This window comes from Triticum aestivum, chromosome 7B, assembly GCF_018294505.1.
Source record: "Triticum aestivum cultivar Chinese Spring chromosome 7B, IWGSC CS RefSeq v2.1, whole genome shotgun sequence".
Lineage (NCBI taxonomy): Eukaryota > Viridiplantae > Streptophyta > Magnoliopsida > Poales > Poaceae > Triticum > Triticum aestivum.
In genome coordinates this window covers 550595904-550614202 of record NC_057813.1, presented here as the reverse complement: position 1 = coordinate 550614202, position 18299 = coordinate 550595904, and the positions used below count along the sequence as shown (strand labels likewise).

The following is an 18299-nucleotide window of genomic DNA, read 5'->3' as shown; positions in this document are numbered from 1 at the left end:
ATGGACACCACACCATTCGAAGGTGTAGGAACCATGGTCGCACCTCCCATTCTGTATGGATCATCTTGGTCACTTTGGCTATCCAGACTGCGTGAAATGATATACTTCATTTATAAAACGTTTTAAGTCACTATTTTAGTGATCTAAAACGTCTTATATTTGTGTATAGAGCGAATTTGTAATACTCAAAGGAATTCAACCAAACCTATATATCAGGACAAAAGGAAAAGCATACGCAGGGTTCCAAACCAAAACAATTTCCCTTTTTTATTCCGACCCCCCGCACTTTTCACCCCACACGCCGTTTTCTCTTCTCCCTGTCGTCCGCCTCCTCACTCTCCCCTTTGACTCCGCCCCTCCCCCTCCTCTCTCTCTCTCTCTCTCTATCTCTCTCCTGGTGGCCGTCACCTCACGCGCACCCCGCGGTTGCAGAAACCGGAAGCCTCGTCGCCAGAGCACGAGGCCCAGAGGAAGCAAGAACCCTAGCCCGGGCAGCACCAAGGTGAGGACGCCCCCGCGCCGCCATTGTCTCCCCCCTGGTCGCCCCCCCTCCCGCGGCGCTTCTCTGGTTTCCCGTCGCCTCCGCGGCGATCTCCGCCCGAAATGGGCGCTCCTGGGGTTTCTTGGCGATTGGACTAGGGGTCAGGGGTGGTTTCTTGGTCCCGTAGGTGGTTTCTTTCTAGGGATTTTACTCCGGATTCCGTGGGGTTTGGGGAGGGTTTTGTCGGGTTTCTTGAATTTTTTTTCTTGCGCGGCGCTCGGGTTGGTCATTTCAGCGATTTCGTTGTGTTCTCGAGCGTCCGGTTGCCTGTTTGCAACTCTGAAGGGTCAGATTGGATCTCTGGGTGCAAGAACTCGCCGGAAATTTTGGACTTTTTCTTTTGGAATTTAGGAGCTTCAACAGAATCGGGTAATTTTGCCGCAGTCGGCTGCTGGAATAGCTCGTATGCCTAGAAATTCCAAGGAGGTCGTTATGGTTTTCTTGTTAATGTTCTTTGTGGAGAATTGTTAAATCTAGTGCCAAATATTATCGCCAGATGGAATTTACTGTTCAGAATCTGAATGCTGCAACATTATCTGAACGTCCATAAATGTATGGTTGAAGTGACGCAAGGCATGCGTGGGTCAGCAGATGAATGTATCAGAATGGCACCATTTCTTGAAAGTCTGGGAAGGTCTATGAGAGAATTCTTCTGGCAGAATTGTGTGCCATAGTCTGTATTGTGTAGTCTTGCCCATCTATCTTTATGGATTCGAGTAGCTTATGTTTGCAACTGCTATCGAAGTGATTCAGTCTGCTTTAAGAGTATCACAACAATAAATTTCGTGGTATTTAGTTTGTACAATAAATTATTTGCTAATGGTCTAAAATTGCATCATACCATGAAAATTCAGGCTTTAGTTTCATTGTTTTTCTTCTGTTTGGGTGTGACAGATGTAGCTTCATTGTTTGTGTAATGTGTGTCGCTTTTAGATTTTTATGGCGCTCGAAGTGAACATCCCTTGAATCATGATAGTTTCAGAGTTAAATTTGCCCTGAAATCTTGTATATGCATGATCACCTATGGCCGTCATTGCAGATTTTGACCTAAAATGGGAGTGGCTGGTCACAACGATCCTTTGTTAGGTGAAACCACATGTGGGTCTTTGCTGCAGGAACTACAGGTGCTTTGCCAACTCTCCCTCCCTCTAAGAATTATCATTTGTTTCCTTGCACTTTTTGAGAGGTAAATTGAAAACAATGGCAACACAAATACCATTTCAACTCCTTTGCATCAAGAAGAGTGAACATATCATGTTTAAGCAGGAAGATACCAGGTTTTATTAGTAACTGGTTTGTGTTATTTCAGCTGATATGGGATGAGGTTGGTGAGAGCGATGATGACCGCGACAAGATGTTACTTCAGCTAGAGCAGGAATGCTTAGATGTTTACAGGAGAAAGGTTGATCAGGCTTCTAGTTCCAGGGCTCGTCTTCTTCAACAACTTGCCAACTCCAAATCCGAGCTTACTAGACTCCTTTCTTCGCTGGGAGAACTGTCTATTTCTGGCGTTATAGTTGTAAGTATCTGGGAATAGCCCCCCCAACTCCCATCTCAACCTAGGTCCTTTGTATATACATGCTACCCAACTATACTTAGTTGATACTCCGTACTTAATGGTTTGTCGTACATTATTTTACTTCTGCATTTCTGCTAGAGTTTATCTTCAAGTATAATATCTCTTCCGCTAATATAGTACATATTGTCCCCTTTCTCCTGATTTACAGCCTGACAAGACAACTGGTACAATCAAGGAGCAACTAGCAGCGACATCACCATTCTTGGAACAGCTCTGCAGGAAAAGAGAGAAGAGGGTGAAAGAGTTTGCTGATGTTCAACTCCAAATTCAAACAATACGTGGTGAAATTGCGGGTACTCTACAAGTTGGTGACCACTTGGAAATGCCCCATGTCAACGAGGATGATCTTTCAATGAAGCGATTAAATGAATTTCTTTTTGAACTACAAGCACTTCAAAAGGAAAAGGTTGGTACTGATTCCATAGTTTGCTCTGCACAAGAACTGGTTCTGTTCTGTTCATGTGCCAATGTTCCAAACATCAAAGCTCGCTGGAGCCTGAAGGCATTTTATGTTTGTGCAGTACACATAATTTTGAATGTTTGCATAATCAATACCCCCCCCCCCCCCCCCCTTTGACGGTAATCAATACCCCCTTGGTGTTGAAATCTAAACTGTGGCATTAGCACATAATCATGTACTCCCTCTGATCCAAAGAAAGTGTCATGCACGGCAATTTTTTGGATCGGAGGGAGTACAGTATAAATGACCAAAGCAATAGGCTACTGATATAGCTGATGACAGTCAGTGTAAAGTCTGCGGTCTGAATGATTATGTAAAATCTCCTGACTTGAAATGACATTCTTAATTTATTTTGTATTGCAGAGTGATAGGTTGCACAAGATTCTTGACTTTGTGAGCTCAGTGCACGATCTTTGTTCTGTCCTTGGGATGGATTTCTTGGCCACTGTTACTGAAGTACATCCTAGCCTCAATGACTCTGTTGGTGCTCACTCCAAGAGTGTTAGTGATGAAACAATATCCAGGCTGTCTAAGATGGTGACCGAACTTAAAGAAGAGAAAGTTAAGAGGCTCGGAAAGGTAAATTTGCAGTGGAGCCTCCGGTTATTGCTTATCCTCTCTTTAGGCGTCTTTGATATCTTTTCATATGTGATCTTATTTCTGATTAAGTGCTATGCTCTCTTAGATTCAAGCTCTAGCTTCCCAGCTAACTGAACTTTGGAACTTAATGGATGCCACTGTGGAGGAACGGCAACTTTTTGATCATGTCACATGCAATATGTCCTCAACATTGGATAGAGTGACAGTTCCTGGAGCTTTGGCTCTTGATGTAATTGAGCAGGTTAAGATGTGTTTCTTCTCTCAGTGAGTTTGGTGTATTGATAAAGTAGTACCTTTGTTGTTCACCCGTGAACTGACATATTTTTTGCACCCTAAAGGCTGAACTTGAAGTTGAAAGGCTGGATCAGCTAAAAGCTAGTAGGATGAAGGATATTGCATTCAAAAGGCAGACTGAACTTGAAGATATATATGCCCAGGCTCATATTGCAATAGATACTAGTGCTGCAAGAGATAGAATACTGTCTGTTATTGATTCTAGTATGTTCGAGCCATCAGAACTACTGGCCGATATGGAGAACCAGATACTTAAAGCAAAAGAGGAGGCCTCGAGCAGAAAGGACATATTGGAGAAGGTTGACAGGTGGATGCTAGCATGCGAAGAAGAGAGTTGGCTTGAAGACTATAGCCGGGTATGCAAAGTTTGTTATGTTACCCTTTTGCTGTCTCCATTTTAATGCTCGAAGATATCAAGTGTGTTTCCGGCATATGGTGCTCCTTTGCACCAGCATTGTTCTTCCAATTCCATTCCCCATGAAGTTGAAACCACTTGCTTGGCTGTGGACTCTCACATTGATGTTCTCTTATTGGCAGGATGATAACAGATACAGTGCAACTAGAGGCGCACATCTGAACCTCAAGCGTGCAGAAAAAGCTCGTGTTTTGGTTAATAAAATCCCAGGTATGTTCTGAAAATGGTTTCTTCCTGGGAATTGCATCACATTACCTTATGGCCGCTGGCTTAGGGCGCATTATATTACACATACTTGCATGATATGTGATGGGAACGTGAGTGCTAGTGCTAACCCGACCTAACTTTTCATGCATATCTTTACTGCAGCCATTGTTGACATGCTGGTGGCGAAGACCCAGGCTTGGGAACAAGAACACAACACATCATTCACCTACGACGGTGTCGCGCTTCTCGCGATGCTGGACGAATACAGAATCCTGAGACAGGAGAAGGAGGAAGAGAAGCGAAGAATGAGGGTTAGTATGCTTTTGTGCTGCTCCTTTTGTCCTGTCCAACGGCTATGTCCAGCGAATCATCTCTGCGTCCCATGTTTTGCTCAACTGTTCTATCTGCCGTTCATTCCAGGACCAGAAGAAGATAAACGACCAGCTAGCCGCCGAGCAGGAGAAGCTGTTCGGGTCGAAGCCGAGCCCAGCCCGGCCGCAGTCTGCAAAGAAGATGCCTGGCCCTCGGGCCAATGGCGGCGCTGTCAACGGCACACCGAACCGGAGGCTGTCGGTGCAGCAGCAGAACGGCGTGCGCTCGGCGAGCCGGGACGGCCGCAGGGAGAGTGTCAGGCCATCGGCGCCGGTGAACTACGTGGCCATCGCCAAGGACGACGCGGCTTCGCAAGCGTCTTCGACCTGACACCTGGCCTATCGGTGCCGGTCGGAGAAGTATAGCTGTGCAGTAGTCGGGAGATTATATAGAGCTTAAGCTTAGCTTAGCTAGGTGGAGCGAGAGTTTAATGTGACGATAGTCATGGCGGGAATCGCCTCTGTAACTGGATGGATCATGGATGTTCGTCTCGTGTTGTAGATCGAATGCAGCTGGTGCTATGAATAACTGACACTTTTACAATGTTTCATCACCTGCGTGCGTACTTTATTTAGTGACCAACTTTTACACGACCAACTTGTCAGTCTTGCACTTAAAATCAGCTCGAATCATCTAACACTTCAGCAACAAGCAACTGAAAAGTAAGAGAAAAATCATGGCGACACAAAGCTAACACAGCAATCAGGATCTGAAGAAGCTATGTACGTCACTCCACTGTCTCGGTTTCAGTAATCCGTCGGGGGCTGGCGGGGATCGTACGCCTCGGCCTCGGCTTGATGATCCTTCTGCAGCTGCTTCTCCTCCCTCTGCCGCGCCTTCTTGCTCACCTTGTCACATCAGAGCATTACGGAATCAGTACAGGGCATCACTGATGAGGCTAATCATGGCGGCGACTCGAGGGATGGGACTGCTTACCTTGTGGGATCTTGGTTGGAGCCGGTGCTCCGACGACGCGGCCGCCACCTTCCGGCGCGGCAGGTTCCTGCCCCCCCTGAGCCGGTTCTTGCCGGGCCTGTAGCAGCTGAGTCCGCTCCGGCCGCCGGCGCTGGAGCCGTCGAAGCTGATGGCGGACACGTCGTTGGAGCCGCAGCTCTCCTTCTCCTCGACGGCCACGTCCTGCCGCCTCCTCACCACCACCACCCGCCGCCCGGCAACCGCCGACCCGGCGTCCGTGGCGTTCTTGCTCGCGCTGTCGTCGGCGCCGGGCTCGGCCTGCCGCGTCGCCATCCACCGCTCCAGCCAGCTCCACCCCACGTTGAACTCCCCCTGCTCCGACCTCGACGACCGCTTCTTCGTGCCGCCGCTCCTCAGCTGCCGATCAAAACGAGTTTAGAAGCGACTCAGACCAAATGTAGACTACTCGATCGTTGCCTCAAAGCTCTCCAATAGCGTGACGATGTGCGTACCTGCTGTGAGAAGGCGTAGGCGAGGGCCCGCTCGCGCCGCGTGGTGGCCTCCATCTTGCTCTGGATCCTCATCCTCAGCACGTTGGAGCTCAGCGTGCTGTCGTCCCACTCCTCCTGAAACATCACATTTAGTTAATAATATAAGTTCACTGTTCATTTAGGTGCCAAATTAAGCCGTAACACTATTTTTCTTGACCAAAGTGATGCCATTGCAGTCAAGTCCCTGTGTGTGCCACAGTGTAGCAGCAGCAGCAGCAAAAGCTCTGCAGTACCTTGGCTCTGAAGACCTGGGGCCGCGGCTTCTGGCTCTGGCCCGCCCGGTGCTGCGCCGACGCCGACGCGCCGTCATCGCTCAGCCGGAGGTTGCTCAGGGACTCCCCTACCTGGACCTCCACCGACGCAGCGATGGTGGACGCCGAGGCAGCAGGGCTCTTGGGCGCTTCACCGTAGCAGCACTCTTGTCCGGAACTTCTCCTCAGCTCCTCCTGCAGCAAGCGCCCCCTTTCCTGCAGCACGGCGAACGCACCATGATCTTCATTCAGGAAACGTAGCTAGCCAGACGCAGTCTGGGCTCTGAACCAGGATTTTTCATTCAGGAAACGCACCATGAACCTCCTGAATGCGGACTGGATCAGCGTCGCCGCCTCGTCCTCGGTGAACGGCTTCGTCCGCTCGCCGGGGCTCCACTGAGCGTGAACTTGTTCAGCGTGGCCGTGTGCGCCGCCGTTGACATCGCGGCGACGCTGATCGGCTGCCGCCGGAGCTTGGGCGTCCTGCGTCATGGTGCAGGTCTCGAAGCTCCTGGCCGAGACCGTCCCGTCATCGTCGTCCTCCCCGTCCTCGGCACCCGCGCCGTTCTCGTCGCCGCACAGGTACAGCCTCAGAGAGCCCCATCTCCTCTTGTGGTCGCCCGGGCTCCTTTCCTGCGAAGAAGAAGAATTTTTGTTCACACGTCAATGTCACATTGCGCGCAGTAGCCGCGCGACATATACTGAATGAGAAATGCACGCACGGTGTGGCCTCCGCGTCCCGCCGACGAGGAGGAGGCGCAGGGGCTCTTGGAGAGGACTCTCCGGACAATGCCGCCGGCGAGGCCCATGGCTCAACTGCACCGTGCCAAGGCCCTGACTCGCTGACGAGCCCGATCCAAGGCGACGGAGCCGTGCGTGTGGCTAGCTGGGTGCCCTTATAGGGACGGCACCACCACCGGGCTAGCGGCCATGGACTCACTGGACTCGCGCGGTACGGAGGTGGTGAATCCAAACAAAACAGGCTAGATGCGATGCGGTTGCTTTGGTTCGGTGCAACTTTGCGTGTGTAAAGGCAGGCGCAGGCGCGGGCGCGCGTTTGATTGGCGGATCCGCACACGCCGCGGTGGCCTTGATGATGACAGGGAGAGGCGAGGCCCCATGTGTTGGGTTTTCTTTTGGGCTTTAGAGCTGGACCGGAGCGTCTTGTTCCACACTGCTCTCCCTCTTTTGGACATGTTCTAAAACGCTCTGATTCCCATTAAACTTCAGGGGGAGGAGGGGTTAGTGACTATCATCAGTTTGCATCCGGACAGTCACCGTCAGTCTATTCACTCATCATGAAGGGGCTACACCGATAATTCATCCTGGAGCCCGGGCTCATCTGCTCCCGCTCAGCAAAAAATTCAAAAAAAATACTAGAAAAATTCAAAAAATTCCAAATTTTTTTGTGGTGATAGATAATTTGACGCGTGAGGTGCTCCCCAAAATTCAACTCATTTGGACATCTGAGCAGCTCTCGGCAAAAAAGACAAATCGTGTCAAAACAGTGCGTGAACAGTACACATTTTTACAGACCCTGATTTTGTCTTTTTTGTCGAGAGCTGCTCAGATGCTCAAATGAGTTGATTTTTGGGGCGCTCCTCACGCGTCAAATTATCTACAACCACAAAAAAATTTGGATTTTTTTGAATTTTTCTAGTATTTTTTTTTGAATTTTTTGCTAAGCATGGATGCAGATGAGCCCGGGAGCCAAAACTCTGCGTCCCTACAGAGTACAGAGTAGAGAGATAGCGAACGAACCACCGGCTGTCGGCGTCTTGCCTGGGTCTGCGTGAGGGTCGTCGTACTGGTACAGGGTTCGGGGTACATACATGGATCTGTCGGCAGGAGCTTACTGACGAGTGATTGATGAGGAAATAACAGAAATTAGCGGGAAAGAATGTCCGGAGATAAAGGCTGTAGACGTGCACCCTTTTCCCACATGGCTTTGCTCGCCTCATCCAACCTAATCTTTTGTTTTGTTTGGCCTTGCTTGCTCCAGGGTGCACCCATATTCCCTTCCCTCTCTCTCCTACAGCCCTACTCTGAAACCGTAGCATGCTGCCGATTCCTCCTCATCATCATACGATAAAAGCACACAGGACAGCAAGCACACCAGGGTCGGTACCCGCCTGCCTGCCTGCCTGCCTGTTGACAGCAGCCAGCAGGATCTCAGAGCCCGGACCTGAACTCAAGTGAAGTCTCGACTCTGAACTGAAGCCTCGACCGTGGCCGACGCATGAATCCTGTGGCACCGGTCTTCATTTCGCTGTGCCAAACCCAAGCCAGTCGAAAAGCACAGCTCCGAGCCTCAGGTCGAACTGTGCTGACGGCGCAAATCCCTTGATCTGCTCCTTCAATTATAGTTCGTGGACGGGCAGAGGAGTAACGGCAGGGTTTTCACCGGCCTGGTCAGTTTTATCCGAGAGGCGAGAGTCTGAGAGCAGCTGAGAATTTTCCCCGCCGCTCCTGGCCGAATCCACCACCCGGCGTCGGCTGGTGCAATGGGGAAACCAAAGCAGAAACCGGGTTAGGGTGTAGATGAGCAAGTGAACGACGTACAACCGGTGAACTGGATGTCGCATCTGTCGGAGATCTGATGACATGAGCTACGAGTTTGAGTGGGTGTCCTAGACTGCAAGCCCGGGATGAAGCATCATCGACATAGGTAGACCAGCTGGCGTGGGCGTCCCTGAATTGTCCCTCGTTTCGAGCACATCTGACGTATGTATGCTGCAGTACCAATGACCGGTTATGCGGATCAGGCAGGGCCATCAATCATCATACTAAGTAGGAGTACTTACCAGTGGCTCCACGCCTTCAATCATTCTGCATCTCTGCTGCACCAATCACGATCTGCCGTGGGGTAAGGGCTCTCTCCTTGCATCCTGAGAGCATTGTCTCTCGATTTATAAGTACCACTAGATCAAGCACGGAGGTCATGAAATAACCAAGCATCGATCAAGCGCCTGCGAGTTAGCATAGGGCCATATGCTTCAGTTAGTATCATTGTCTAAGGCTTAACCCCCTTTTTTTCTCAAACACACATCAAAATGCATGTCGTTTGTATATATTCTCTAAAATGGCGTAATCTGAGGTTAAACCTATACATTTTCTTTGTTCCATGGAAGAGAATTGAGATGGTAGGCAATACAATCCTTGATATTATACATAGATTCTAATCATTACTACTTGTGACAACGACTAACAATGTTCTGTGATTTCAGTCTCATGAATGTCAAGAGGAAATAACCAGGAAGCACCGACTACTATTCCTCATTATCACCAAAAGAAGCTTGTCTACGAAAACTATTTACATGCATCAAACTTTACAACTGCGTTCAAATCAAGCATAATATGCAGGATTTTTTTTGAGATTCTTGCATATGCCATATATCTTAAAGATTAATTCAAGCTCAAGACACAGTGACACACAGATGCCTTTGAGAAAAAAAGAACACAAAACTACCCTAGAAAAATATTCTAAAATGCCTCTGCAGTTGGATTAATATAGCATGTTAGCCTGCTAGTAGCTACGCTATCCATTATTAATGGAAGCGAGCATTTTTCATCTCTCTGAGCAGAGACATAAGTAAAACAATTACAGAGCCAAGTACAGAGAAAACGTACTTGTGATTACAAGTGAAGCCAATAAATAGACAGCCTGTCTGAGAGTCCCACTTTTGTGTTACTGGTGGCTAAGGCCATCCCATCCAAGCCTGCCATGTCAAATAAGGGCATTGCACCCACATAAACACATATGCCGCAAAGCATATACGAATATATGTGCTCGACAAATTATTCATGTCTCTATCAACTGACGCGTTGAACTTTGCAAGACACCAGCTGGTATCAATTTTCAGGGATGCAGCTATAACAGTAGAGCATTTTGGGAACAATACATGCTAGAATTCATCCCAAACTCCGAATGACTCATAAGCCAATCACGGGACAGAATCGCCAACAAAAGCAGAGACAGAAAATGTTAAGGTCAGTTGTCATATGTGATGATGTCCTCAGAGGCTACTAGTTCTGAAGGTGCCCCATTAACATTTGACATATGTTGTTTGCTTCTGTTTACATCAATCCAGCTCATTCCGGGCTCCTTTTCGACCTTTCTTGATCTCATCAGCCTCCTTATCTCTAAAGCATCTTCCCACCGTCCAACTGTTCTGTACACATTTTCAAGAAGAACGTAGCTCAAGTGGTACTGAGGCTTTAACTCCATCATTTTCTTGGCAACCCTTTCTGCTACATCTGGGTTTGAATGTGTGGAAGAAGCACCAAGGATTGGTGCCCACAAGGACGAATCATCTCTGAAAGGTGACTTGTTTATCAGATCTTCAGCCTCCTCCAGAAGTTCTACTCTGCTGAGAAGATCAACAATGCAATTGTAGTGTTCGATTCCGGGGGCAATGCCATAGTCTTTGCTCATAGATTTGAAGTAGTTCCGTCCTTGCTCAACCATTCCAGTATGATTACACGCAAAAAGAACACCAATGAAACTGACGTAGTCGGGTTTCGCCCCTTCGCTGACCATCCGATTGAACAAATTGATAGCGTGCTCAGCATGGCCATTCTGAGCGAAGCCGCCGATCATGGCATTCCAAGTAATTGTGTTACGGACACTGCTTGCTTCAAAAACTCTATAAGCATAGTCTACAGAGCCACATTTTGCATAAAGGTCTACAAGTGCAGACTCAACAACCACATCTCTCCAGCCTCCACTCCTCAGAAACCGGCAATGGATCTCTTTTCCTGGCTTTACAGAAGATAGGCCAGCACATGCCCTTAGAATAGTCCCCAAGCTATATGAGTCGTCGCATTCCCTATCCATCTGTCGAAACAGCACAAGAACCTTCTCGTAGTCCGTGTTATTGCAATAACCTCCAAGCAACGCACACCATGAAACTGCATTCCTGACCTGCATCTTGTCAAACACCTTGCGTGCCTCCAACATCGCCCCGCACTTGGCGTACATGTCGAGCGTGCTGCTCTCCACAATCACATTCCCACAAAGACCACGGGTCAGTACCTGAGCATGCGCCTCGTGGCCCTGCCTCACCCTCTTCAAGTTTCCTAGCGCTGTCATCATTGAACCAAATGTGCAGCCATCCAGCTCAACCCCATTCGTCATGACCATAGTCCGGAACCATCTCACAGCCTCCTCAAACCAATCGTTCCGCACAAATGCTGATAACAGCGACGTGTAGCATATCCCATCAGGGGCGCGCATTTCCTCGAACGCCTTCCGTGCATCACCTGGCGAAGCCGCATGGCCGTACATGTCGACTAGCGCACTCAGCACGATGTCGTCGTCGCTGAATCCGCGGACAAGGATGCTCCCGTGGACGCAGGCGCCCGCGCTGCTGTCGTGGAGCACAGCGCAGGCCTTGACGGCGGCGGAGAATGCGTGGGCGTTGGGTGAGACACCGTCCGCGCCGGCGGCCATGGACCTGAGCGACTGGAGCGCGCGGCGGGGAAGCCCCGCGCGGAGGAACGCGGCGAGGATGGAGGAGTGCGCGACGACGTCGCGCTGAGGGAGGTCGTCGAACGCCCTGAGCGCGTGGGGGAGGTGGCGCGGGAGGCGGACGTAGAAGGCGAGGAGGGCGTTGGCGAGGTAGCGGTCGTTGAGGAGACCCGCGCGCGCGGCGCGGGCGTGGAGGCAGTACCCGAGACGTGGCGGCGGGTGGCGGAGCAGGACGGCGGCGAGGGAGAGGGGGGACGAGGCGTGCGCGGCCGCGAGGCGCGCCGCGGCGGGTAGATCCTGGGCGTCGAGGAGGCGGAGCACGTCGCGGTGGGGCGCGGACAAGGTGATCCTCGGTGGTGGCATCGGGACGCGGCGCTCCAGCCGCCGGGGCGTGGCGCGGTGTCCCGGCGTCGTGTTCTTTTATTTTTCTCGCGGAGGAATGCAGTGCACAAGAGAGACTTGAAATTTCGAGAAAATTGCATATTTGCCACTTTCAATATGGGGCTTCTCAAAGTTGCCACTTTCAAGATTGGCTTCCCAAAATTGCCACTCATGACATTGACTTCTTGATTGTCATGCCATTTGCCCCCTTTTATTTATTTTCCTTTTCTTTTCTCATTTATAGGCATTGGAAAAGACCAAACTACCCCTCATGCTAAGTACACGTGCTAAGTATTCCAATCTGGCTATCGATCAGGTTAGACATGTTGAAAGGAGCATCAAGATTCCTTGTCGGCGGAAAGAGCGCCCGCTGAGGTCGCCGCTCATGCCACTCGGCCACACACTGCTAGCTCCACCCGACCGCCATCTGTGATGGCCGCCGCTCGTGCCACTCGGCCGCACACTGCTCGGTCCAACCGACCGCCATCTGTGATGGCCGCCGCTCGTGCCACTCGGCCGCACACTGCTCGGTCCAACCGACCGCCATCTGTGATGGCCGCTGCTCGTCCTGGCCGCCGTTCGCTTGCCTGAGACGAGGAGGAGGTAGGGCGTATCCTGGGAGGATGGGAGGACACAGAGGGACGTGGTCATGTGGCCGCGGAGGAGCTGCCGTCGGCCGGCAAGAGTTCTCTGGACGAGTGGCTGAGGCAGAGTTTGTGGTGTTTATGCCGTCGTTGCGGTACCGAACAATCCACGGCGCGCGGCCTGCAGGCCATCGGCAGCGCAAGACGTCCAGCCGACGGCACGAGGCGTCCAGGCGATCGGCGGCATCGAAATCGCCGGAGCACGACATCCACGCAACGAACGGTATGGCAGTAATGGCACACGCGATATTATTGTCACGCAGCGCGCTTGATGGTTAAGTGATTCGATGCTAGATGTGATAGCCGCAGGGGTAAGTTAGTCTTTCACTAGCCTGATAATGTGAAAAAATAATTAAAATGAATTAAAGATGAGCTAATGGCATACTAATCAAGGACTCGACGATATAAGTGGCAATTATGCTGATCAATTCTCCAAAGTGGCAAATCTGCGAAGCCCGATGAACAAAGTGGCAAAAATCCAAATGTCTCTTGAAATTTCATAGTGGACTTTTCATGGGGCCGACCGATTGAGGCCAAAATTACCAGTACTGTTTTTCTTTACCCTTGTATAAGGATGAGATTTTCTAAAAAAAAAGATGAGACTAGCATGAAATGGCCTTGCTTTGAAAATATTTCAAGATCTGGCCTTTTTTACCAGGCGTTGACCATGGAGATAGCCCCGTAGTCCCATAGCCGCGACTTTAGGCGGTCAACGAAGATTTAAGTATCCGCGGGGCTGTGGTGGCACCCGGCACATAGGCGCAGCCCCAGTCGGCCGCCTCCCAACCCAAGAATGAAGAGGAGTTCTCCCTCTCCCCAACTCAAACCCCCTCTAATCTACCTGGAGTCGAGTGTTTTTACCGTGGATCTTGCTCCCTTATGTTGGCTGAGGTATTCTCCTCCGGGTTTCTTTGAGTGTTTTGTTTAAGAACGAAGTGGAATGGAATGTCATGGTTTCATTCGGGAGAATATCAGGTGTCAAGAGAGTGTTGGGGAACGTCGCATGCAATTTCAAATAATTTCTTATGATCACGCAAGATCTATCTAGGAGATGCATAGCAACGAGAGGGGGAGGGTGTGTCCACGTACCCTCGTAGACCGAAAGCGAAAGCGTTAGGTTAACGCGGTTGATGTAGTCGAACGTCTTCACGATCCAATCGATCTAGTACCGAACATACGGCACCTCCGAGTTCAGCACACGTTCAGCTCGATGACGTCCCTCGAACTCTTGATCTAGCAGAGGGTCAAGGAGAGTTTCGTCAGCACGACGGCGTGGTGACGGTGACGGTACGTGATCCGCGTAGGGCTTCGCCTAAGCACTACAATGCTATGACCGGAGGAGTAAACTGTGGAGGGGGCACCGCACACGGCTAAGAGAATAACTGTTGTACTTTGGGGGTGCCCCCTGCCCCCGTATATAAAGGAGGGCAGGAGGAGGCCGGCCACCAAGGGGCACGCCAAGGGGGGGGGGGGAGTCCTACTAGGACTCCACTCTTAGTAGGATTCGGCCCCCTCCCTTTTTTTCCTTTCTCATGGAGGGGGAAGAGGGAAGGAGAGGGAGAGGGAGAGGGAAAGAGGAAACGGGGTCGCGCCCTTCCCCCTTGTCCAATTCGAACTCCCTTGGAGGGGGGGGGCACCCTGCGGGCTCCCCTCTCTTTCTCCCCTATGGCCCATGAAGGGCCATTACTTCCCCGGGGGGTTCCGGTAACCCCTCGGTACCCCGATAAATATTCGAAACGTCCTGAAACCATTTCGGTGTTCGAATACCTTCGTCCAATATATCAATCTTTACCTCTCGACTATTTCGAGACTCCTTGTCATGCCCGTGATCTCATCAAGGACTCCGAACAATCTTCGTTCACCAAAACACATAACTCATAATACAAATCGTCATCGAACATTAAGCGTGCGAACCCTACGGGTTCGAGAACTATGTAGACACGATCGAGACACATCTCCGATCAATAACCAATAGCGGAACTTGGATGCTCATATTGGTTCCTACATATTCTATGAAGATCTTTATCGATCAAACCGCAATAACAACATGCATTATTCCCTTTGTCATCAGTATGTTACTTACCCGAGATTCGATCGTCGGTATCCTCATACCTAGTTCAATCTCGTTACCGGCAAGTCTGTTTACTCGTTCCGTAATGCATCATCCCGTCACCAACTCATTAGTCACATTGCTTGCAAGGCTTATAGTGATGTGCATTACTGAGAGGGCCCAGAGATACCTCTCCGATACTCGGAGTGACAAATCCTAATCTTGATCTATGCCAACCCAACAAACACCTTCGGAGACACCTGTAGAGCATCTTTATAATCACCCAGTTACGCTGTGACGTTTGATAGCACACAAGGTGTTCCTACGGTATTCGGGAGTTGCATAATCTCATAGTCAGAGGAATATGTATAAGTCATGAAGAAAGCAATAGCAGTAAAACTTAACGATCATTATGCTAAGCTAATAGATGGGCCTTGTCCATCACATCATTCTCCTAATGATGTGATCTCGTTCATCAAATGACAACACATGTCTATGGTCAGGAAACTTACCCATCTTTGATTAACGAGCTAGTCTAGTAGAGGCATACTAGGGACACTTTGTTTTGTCTATGTATTCACACATGTATCAAGTTTCCGGTTAATACAATTCTAGCATGAATAGTAAACATTTATCATGATATAAGGAAATATAAATAACAACTTTATTATTGCCTCTAGGGCATATTTCCTTCAGAGAGCACCTCACACTAGGTGCTCCGGCGTGACCTCGGCCGTCGATCTCAAGATCGAACGGTCATCATTAATGTTTGCTGACCCCCCCCCCCCAAATACCATAATTATGTGCAGGTCCACAAACATTGATATTGCCGGTTGGATCAAATAGCGCCTGATATTCTCCTGTTTCATTCCATCGGAATGTCTTGAATCTTGTTGTTTTGGTTGCATTTTTAGCACTAGATGAAACCCTAGTTCTTTGATTTCCTAATTTTTGGGCCATGTTTGTTCCTCTTCATTTACTATAATTTTGGTTCAAATCAATAACAATGTGTGTTTGTACCACATATAACCATTGACTTGGATTTGAGATAGAATATTTTTAGTCATGAACTAAAAATAAAATTGTTGTTTTGTGTGTATAAGTGCAAATAAATTTGAATGTCATGTTATTTTGGCACATATGTGATGATCATGTCATTCTTGAAGGCGTGTTTGAGTGAACACATTGCTTTCATTCATGGCAATGCATCATTGAGTATGTGGCATAAGTAGATATATGTTATGTTGGTTGCAATGTATCTATATGGTGACACTTTAGTAATGTTTCCCCCAATATAATGTATGGATGTAAGAGTCAAGTTGAAATAGATGTGTCATGTTCATATGTATGGATGTGTAATGTTGTTGTGTCATGTGTGTGGTGTTCATGACATATTCAAATCCATGCATATGTTTGACTCAAAGGCTACATTACACATCCATGTATGTCTTACTAAATTTGTTTGCAAGTATGAATGTTGTCATAGATGTATGTATACATTTGTTTGCAAGGACCAACTTCCTTGGCATCAAGTCCTGGAGGAATGAAGTTTTTGCCATTCACCTTGAGGATTCAACAACTTGTTGGAGGAGGCGACCAACCATCATGGGCGTCATAGCTCCTTTAGAACCACTATCGCTCGTGCTCAGGATCCCAATCAGAGGCCTTTTCTAGATTAAGGGAGCATACCCCCATCAACGAAAGCAAAAATCTACCAAGGCAAAGTACCAGGAAGCAGAGCCAAGGCTGGCCTTCACACCTAGTCTCCCTCTCTCACGAAGATGGTAGACAAGCACTGAAAAGTCCATGACAACCACTCGATCTAGCGTGACCTAGTGCTTATTCAAGTAGGATTTGCCAGATCCATCACTCCTACTTTGCTTTCACCACAGAGGAGTAGATAATGACATTGGTGATGTCTACTACACAACCTTCTTCTTGTAGATGTTGTTGGGACCAAGTGCAGAGGTTTGTAGGACAGTAGCAAATTTCCCTCAAGTGGATGACCTAAGGTTTATCAATCCGTGTGAGGCGTAGGATGAAGATGGTCTCTCTCAAGCAACCCTGCAACCAAATAGCAAAGAGTCTCTTGTGTCCCCAACGCACCCAATACAATGGTAAATTGTATAGGTGCACTAGGTCGGCGAAGAGATGGTGATACAAGTGCAATATGGATGGTAGATATAGGTTTTTGTAATCTGAAAATATAAAAACAACAAGGTAACTAATGATAAAAGTGAGCACAAACGACATTGCAATGCTTTGAAACAAGGCCTAAGGTTCATACTTTCACTAGTGCAAGTTCTCTCAACAATAATAACATAATTAGATCATATAACAATCCCTCAACATGCAACAAAGAGTCACTCCAAAGTCACTAATAGCGGAGAAGAAACGAAGAGATTATTGTAGGGTATGAAACCACCTCAAAGTTATTCTTTCTGATCGATCTATTCAAGAGTCCGTAGTAAAATAACATGAAGCTATTCTTTTAGTTCGATCTATCCTAGAGTTCGTACTAGAATAACACCTTAAGATACAAATCAACAAAAACCCTAATGCCACCTAGATACTCCAATGTCACTACATGTAACGCCCTCGATGCGGCTATATCTCCCACGTGTCGAAGCACGACTTAGAGGCATAACCGCATTGAAAGCAATGTCGCAAGTGAGGTAATCTTCACACAACCCATGTAATACATAAGGGAAAGAGATACATAGTTGGCTTACAATCGCCACTTCACACAAATACATGAATAAAGCATTACAACAACCAAATACAATCAAGGTCCGACTACGGAACCAAAATAAAAGAAGAACCCCAAATGTGACAAAGGTCCCAATCACCCCCAACTGGGCTCCACTACTGACCAACTAGAACGAAACAACACAAAGGACAAGATCTTCATCGAGCTCCTCCTGAGCTTGGTTGCGTCAACTGCACAAACTCATCGGCACCTGCAAGCTGGTTTTGGAAGTATCTGTGAGCCACAGGGACTCAGCAATCTCGCACCCGCGAGATCAAGACTATTTAAGCTTATAGGAAGGATGGAGTAATGAGGTGGAGCTGCAGCAAGCGACTAGCATATATGGTGGCTAACATACGCAAATGAGAGCGAGAAGAGAAGGCAAAGCACGGTCGATAAAGGTATGATCAAGAAGTGATCCTGGACTACCTACGTCAAGCATAACTCCAACACCGTGTTCACTTCCCGGACTCCGCCGGAAAGAGACCATCACGGTTACCCACGCGGTTGATGTATTTTAATTAAGGTCAACTTCGGGTTTTCTACAACCGGACGTTAACAAATTCCCATCTGCCCATAACCGCGGGCACGGCTTTCGAAAGTTCAACTCCCTGCAGGGTGTCCCAACTTAGCCCATCACAAGCTCTCACGGTCAACGAAGGAATAGACCTCCACCCGAGACATTCCGATCAGACTCGGTATCCCGGTACAACAAGACATTTCGACAGGGTAAAACTAAACCAGCAACACCGCCCGAATGTGCCAACAAATCCCGATAGGAGCTGCACATATCTCTTTCTCAGGGCACACTCAGATGAGC

At 48.7% G+C, this 18299-nt stretch overlaps 3 protein-coding genes across 3 annotated transcripts; 1 reads left to right on the top strand and 2 right to left on the bottom strand.

Annotated features, from left to right (window-relative positions):
• Positions 1 to 262: 262 nt before the first annotated feature.
• On the top strand, positions 263 to 5018 carry LOC123155633 (65-kDa microtubule-associated protein 1). Its single transcript, XM_044573775.1, has 10 exons — positions 263 to 502; positions 1581 to 1665; positions 1851 to 2060; positions 2269 to 2526; positions 2944 to 3159; positions 3266 to 3421; positions 3519 to 3830; positions 4012 to 4099; positions 4259 to 4407; positions 4517 to 5018. The coding sequence occupies exons 2-10, from the start codon at positions 1594 to 1596 to the stop codon at positions 4796 to 4798; spliced, it is 1743 nt and encodes a 580-aa protein (XP_044429710.1). The 5' UTR covers positions 263 to 502; positions 1581 to 1593; the 3' UTR covers positions 4799 to 5018.
• On the bottom strand, positions 4998 to 7248 carry LOC123155634 (protein IQ-DOMAIN 33). Its single transcript, XM_044573776.1, has 6 exons — positions 6908 to 7248; positions 6501 to 6818; positions 6168 to 6401; positions 5896 to 6009; positions 5405 to 5800; positions 4998 to 5316 (listed from the first exon to the last, which is right to left on the bottom strand). The coding sequence occupies exons 1-6, from the start codon at positions 6992 to 6994 to the stop codon at positions 5215 to 5217; spliced, it is 1251 nt and encodes a 416-aa protein (XP_044429711.1). The 5' UTR covers positions 6995 to 7248; the 3' UTR covers positions 4998 to 5214.
• A 2570-nt stretch (positions 7249 to 9818) lies between these two features.
• LOC123155632 (pentatricopeptide repeat-containing protein At1g03540) lies at positions 9819 to 12104 on the bottom strand. Its single transcript, XM_044573774.1, has one exon. It carries the CDS (start codon positions 12016 to 12018, stop codon positions 10177 to 10179), a length of 1842 nt encoding a protein of 613 aa, XP_044429709.1. The 5' UTR covers positions 12019 to 12104; the 3' UTR covers positions 9819 to 10176.
• Between the last annotated feature and the right edge of the window lie 6195 nt (positions 12105 to 18299).

Excerpts from the sequence above, each read along its gene's own strand:
- LOC123155633 (XM_044573775.1), top strand. The coding sequence starts at position 1,594 with ATGGGAGTGGCTGGTCACAACGATCCTTTGTTAGGTGAAACCACATGT. Across the intron at positions 2,527-2,943 it reads AAGCACTTCAAAAGGAAAAG|AGTGATAGGTTGCACAAGAT; the intron begins GTTGGTACTGAT and ends TTTGTATTGCAG. Across the intron at positions 3,160-3,265 it reads AAGTTAAGAGGCTCGGAAAG|ATTCAAGCTCTAGCTTCCCA; the intron begins GTAAATTTGCAG and ends ATGCTCTCTTAG.
- LOC123155634 (XM_044573776.1), bottom strand. The coding sequence starts at position 6,994 with ATGGGCCTCGCCGGCGGCATTGTCCGGAGAGTCCTCTCCAAGAGCCCC. Across the intron at positions 6,010-6,167 it reads CCCAGGTCTTCAGAGCCAAG|GAGGAGTGGGACGACAGCAC; the intron begins GTACTGCAGAGC and ends GTGATGTTTCAG. Across the intron at positions 5,317-5,404 it reads TCCAACCAAGATCCCACAAG|GTGAGCAAGAAGGCGCGGCA; the intron begins GTAAGCAGTCCC and ends TGATGTGACAAG.
- LOC123155632 (XM_044573774.1), bottom strand. The coding sequence starts at position 12,018 with ATGCCACCACCGAGGATCACCTTGTCCGCGCCCCACCGCGACGTGCTC.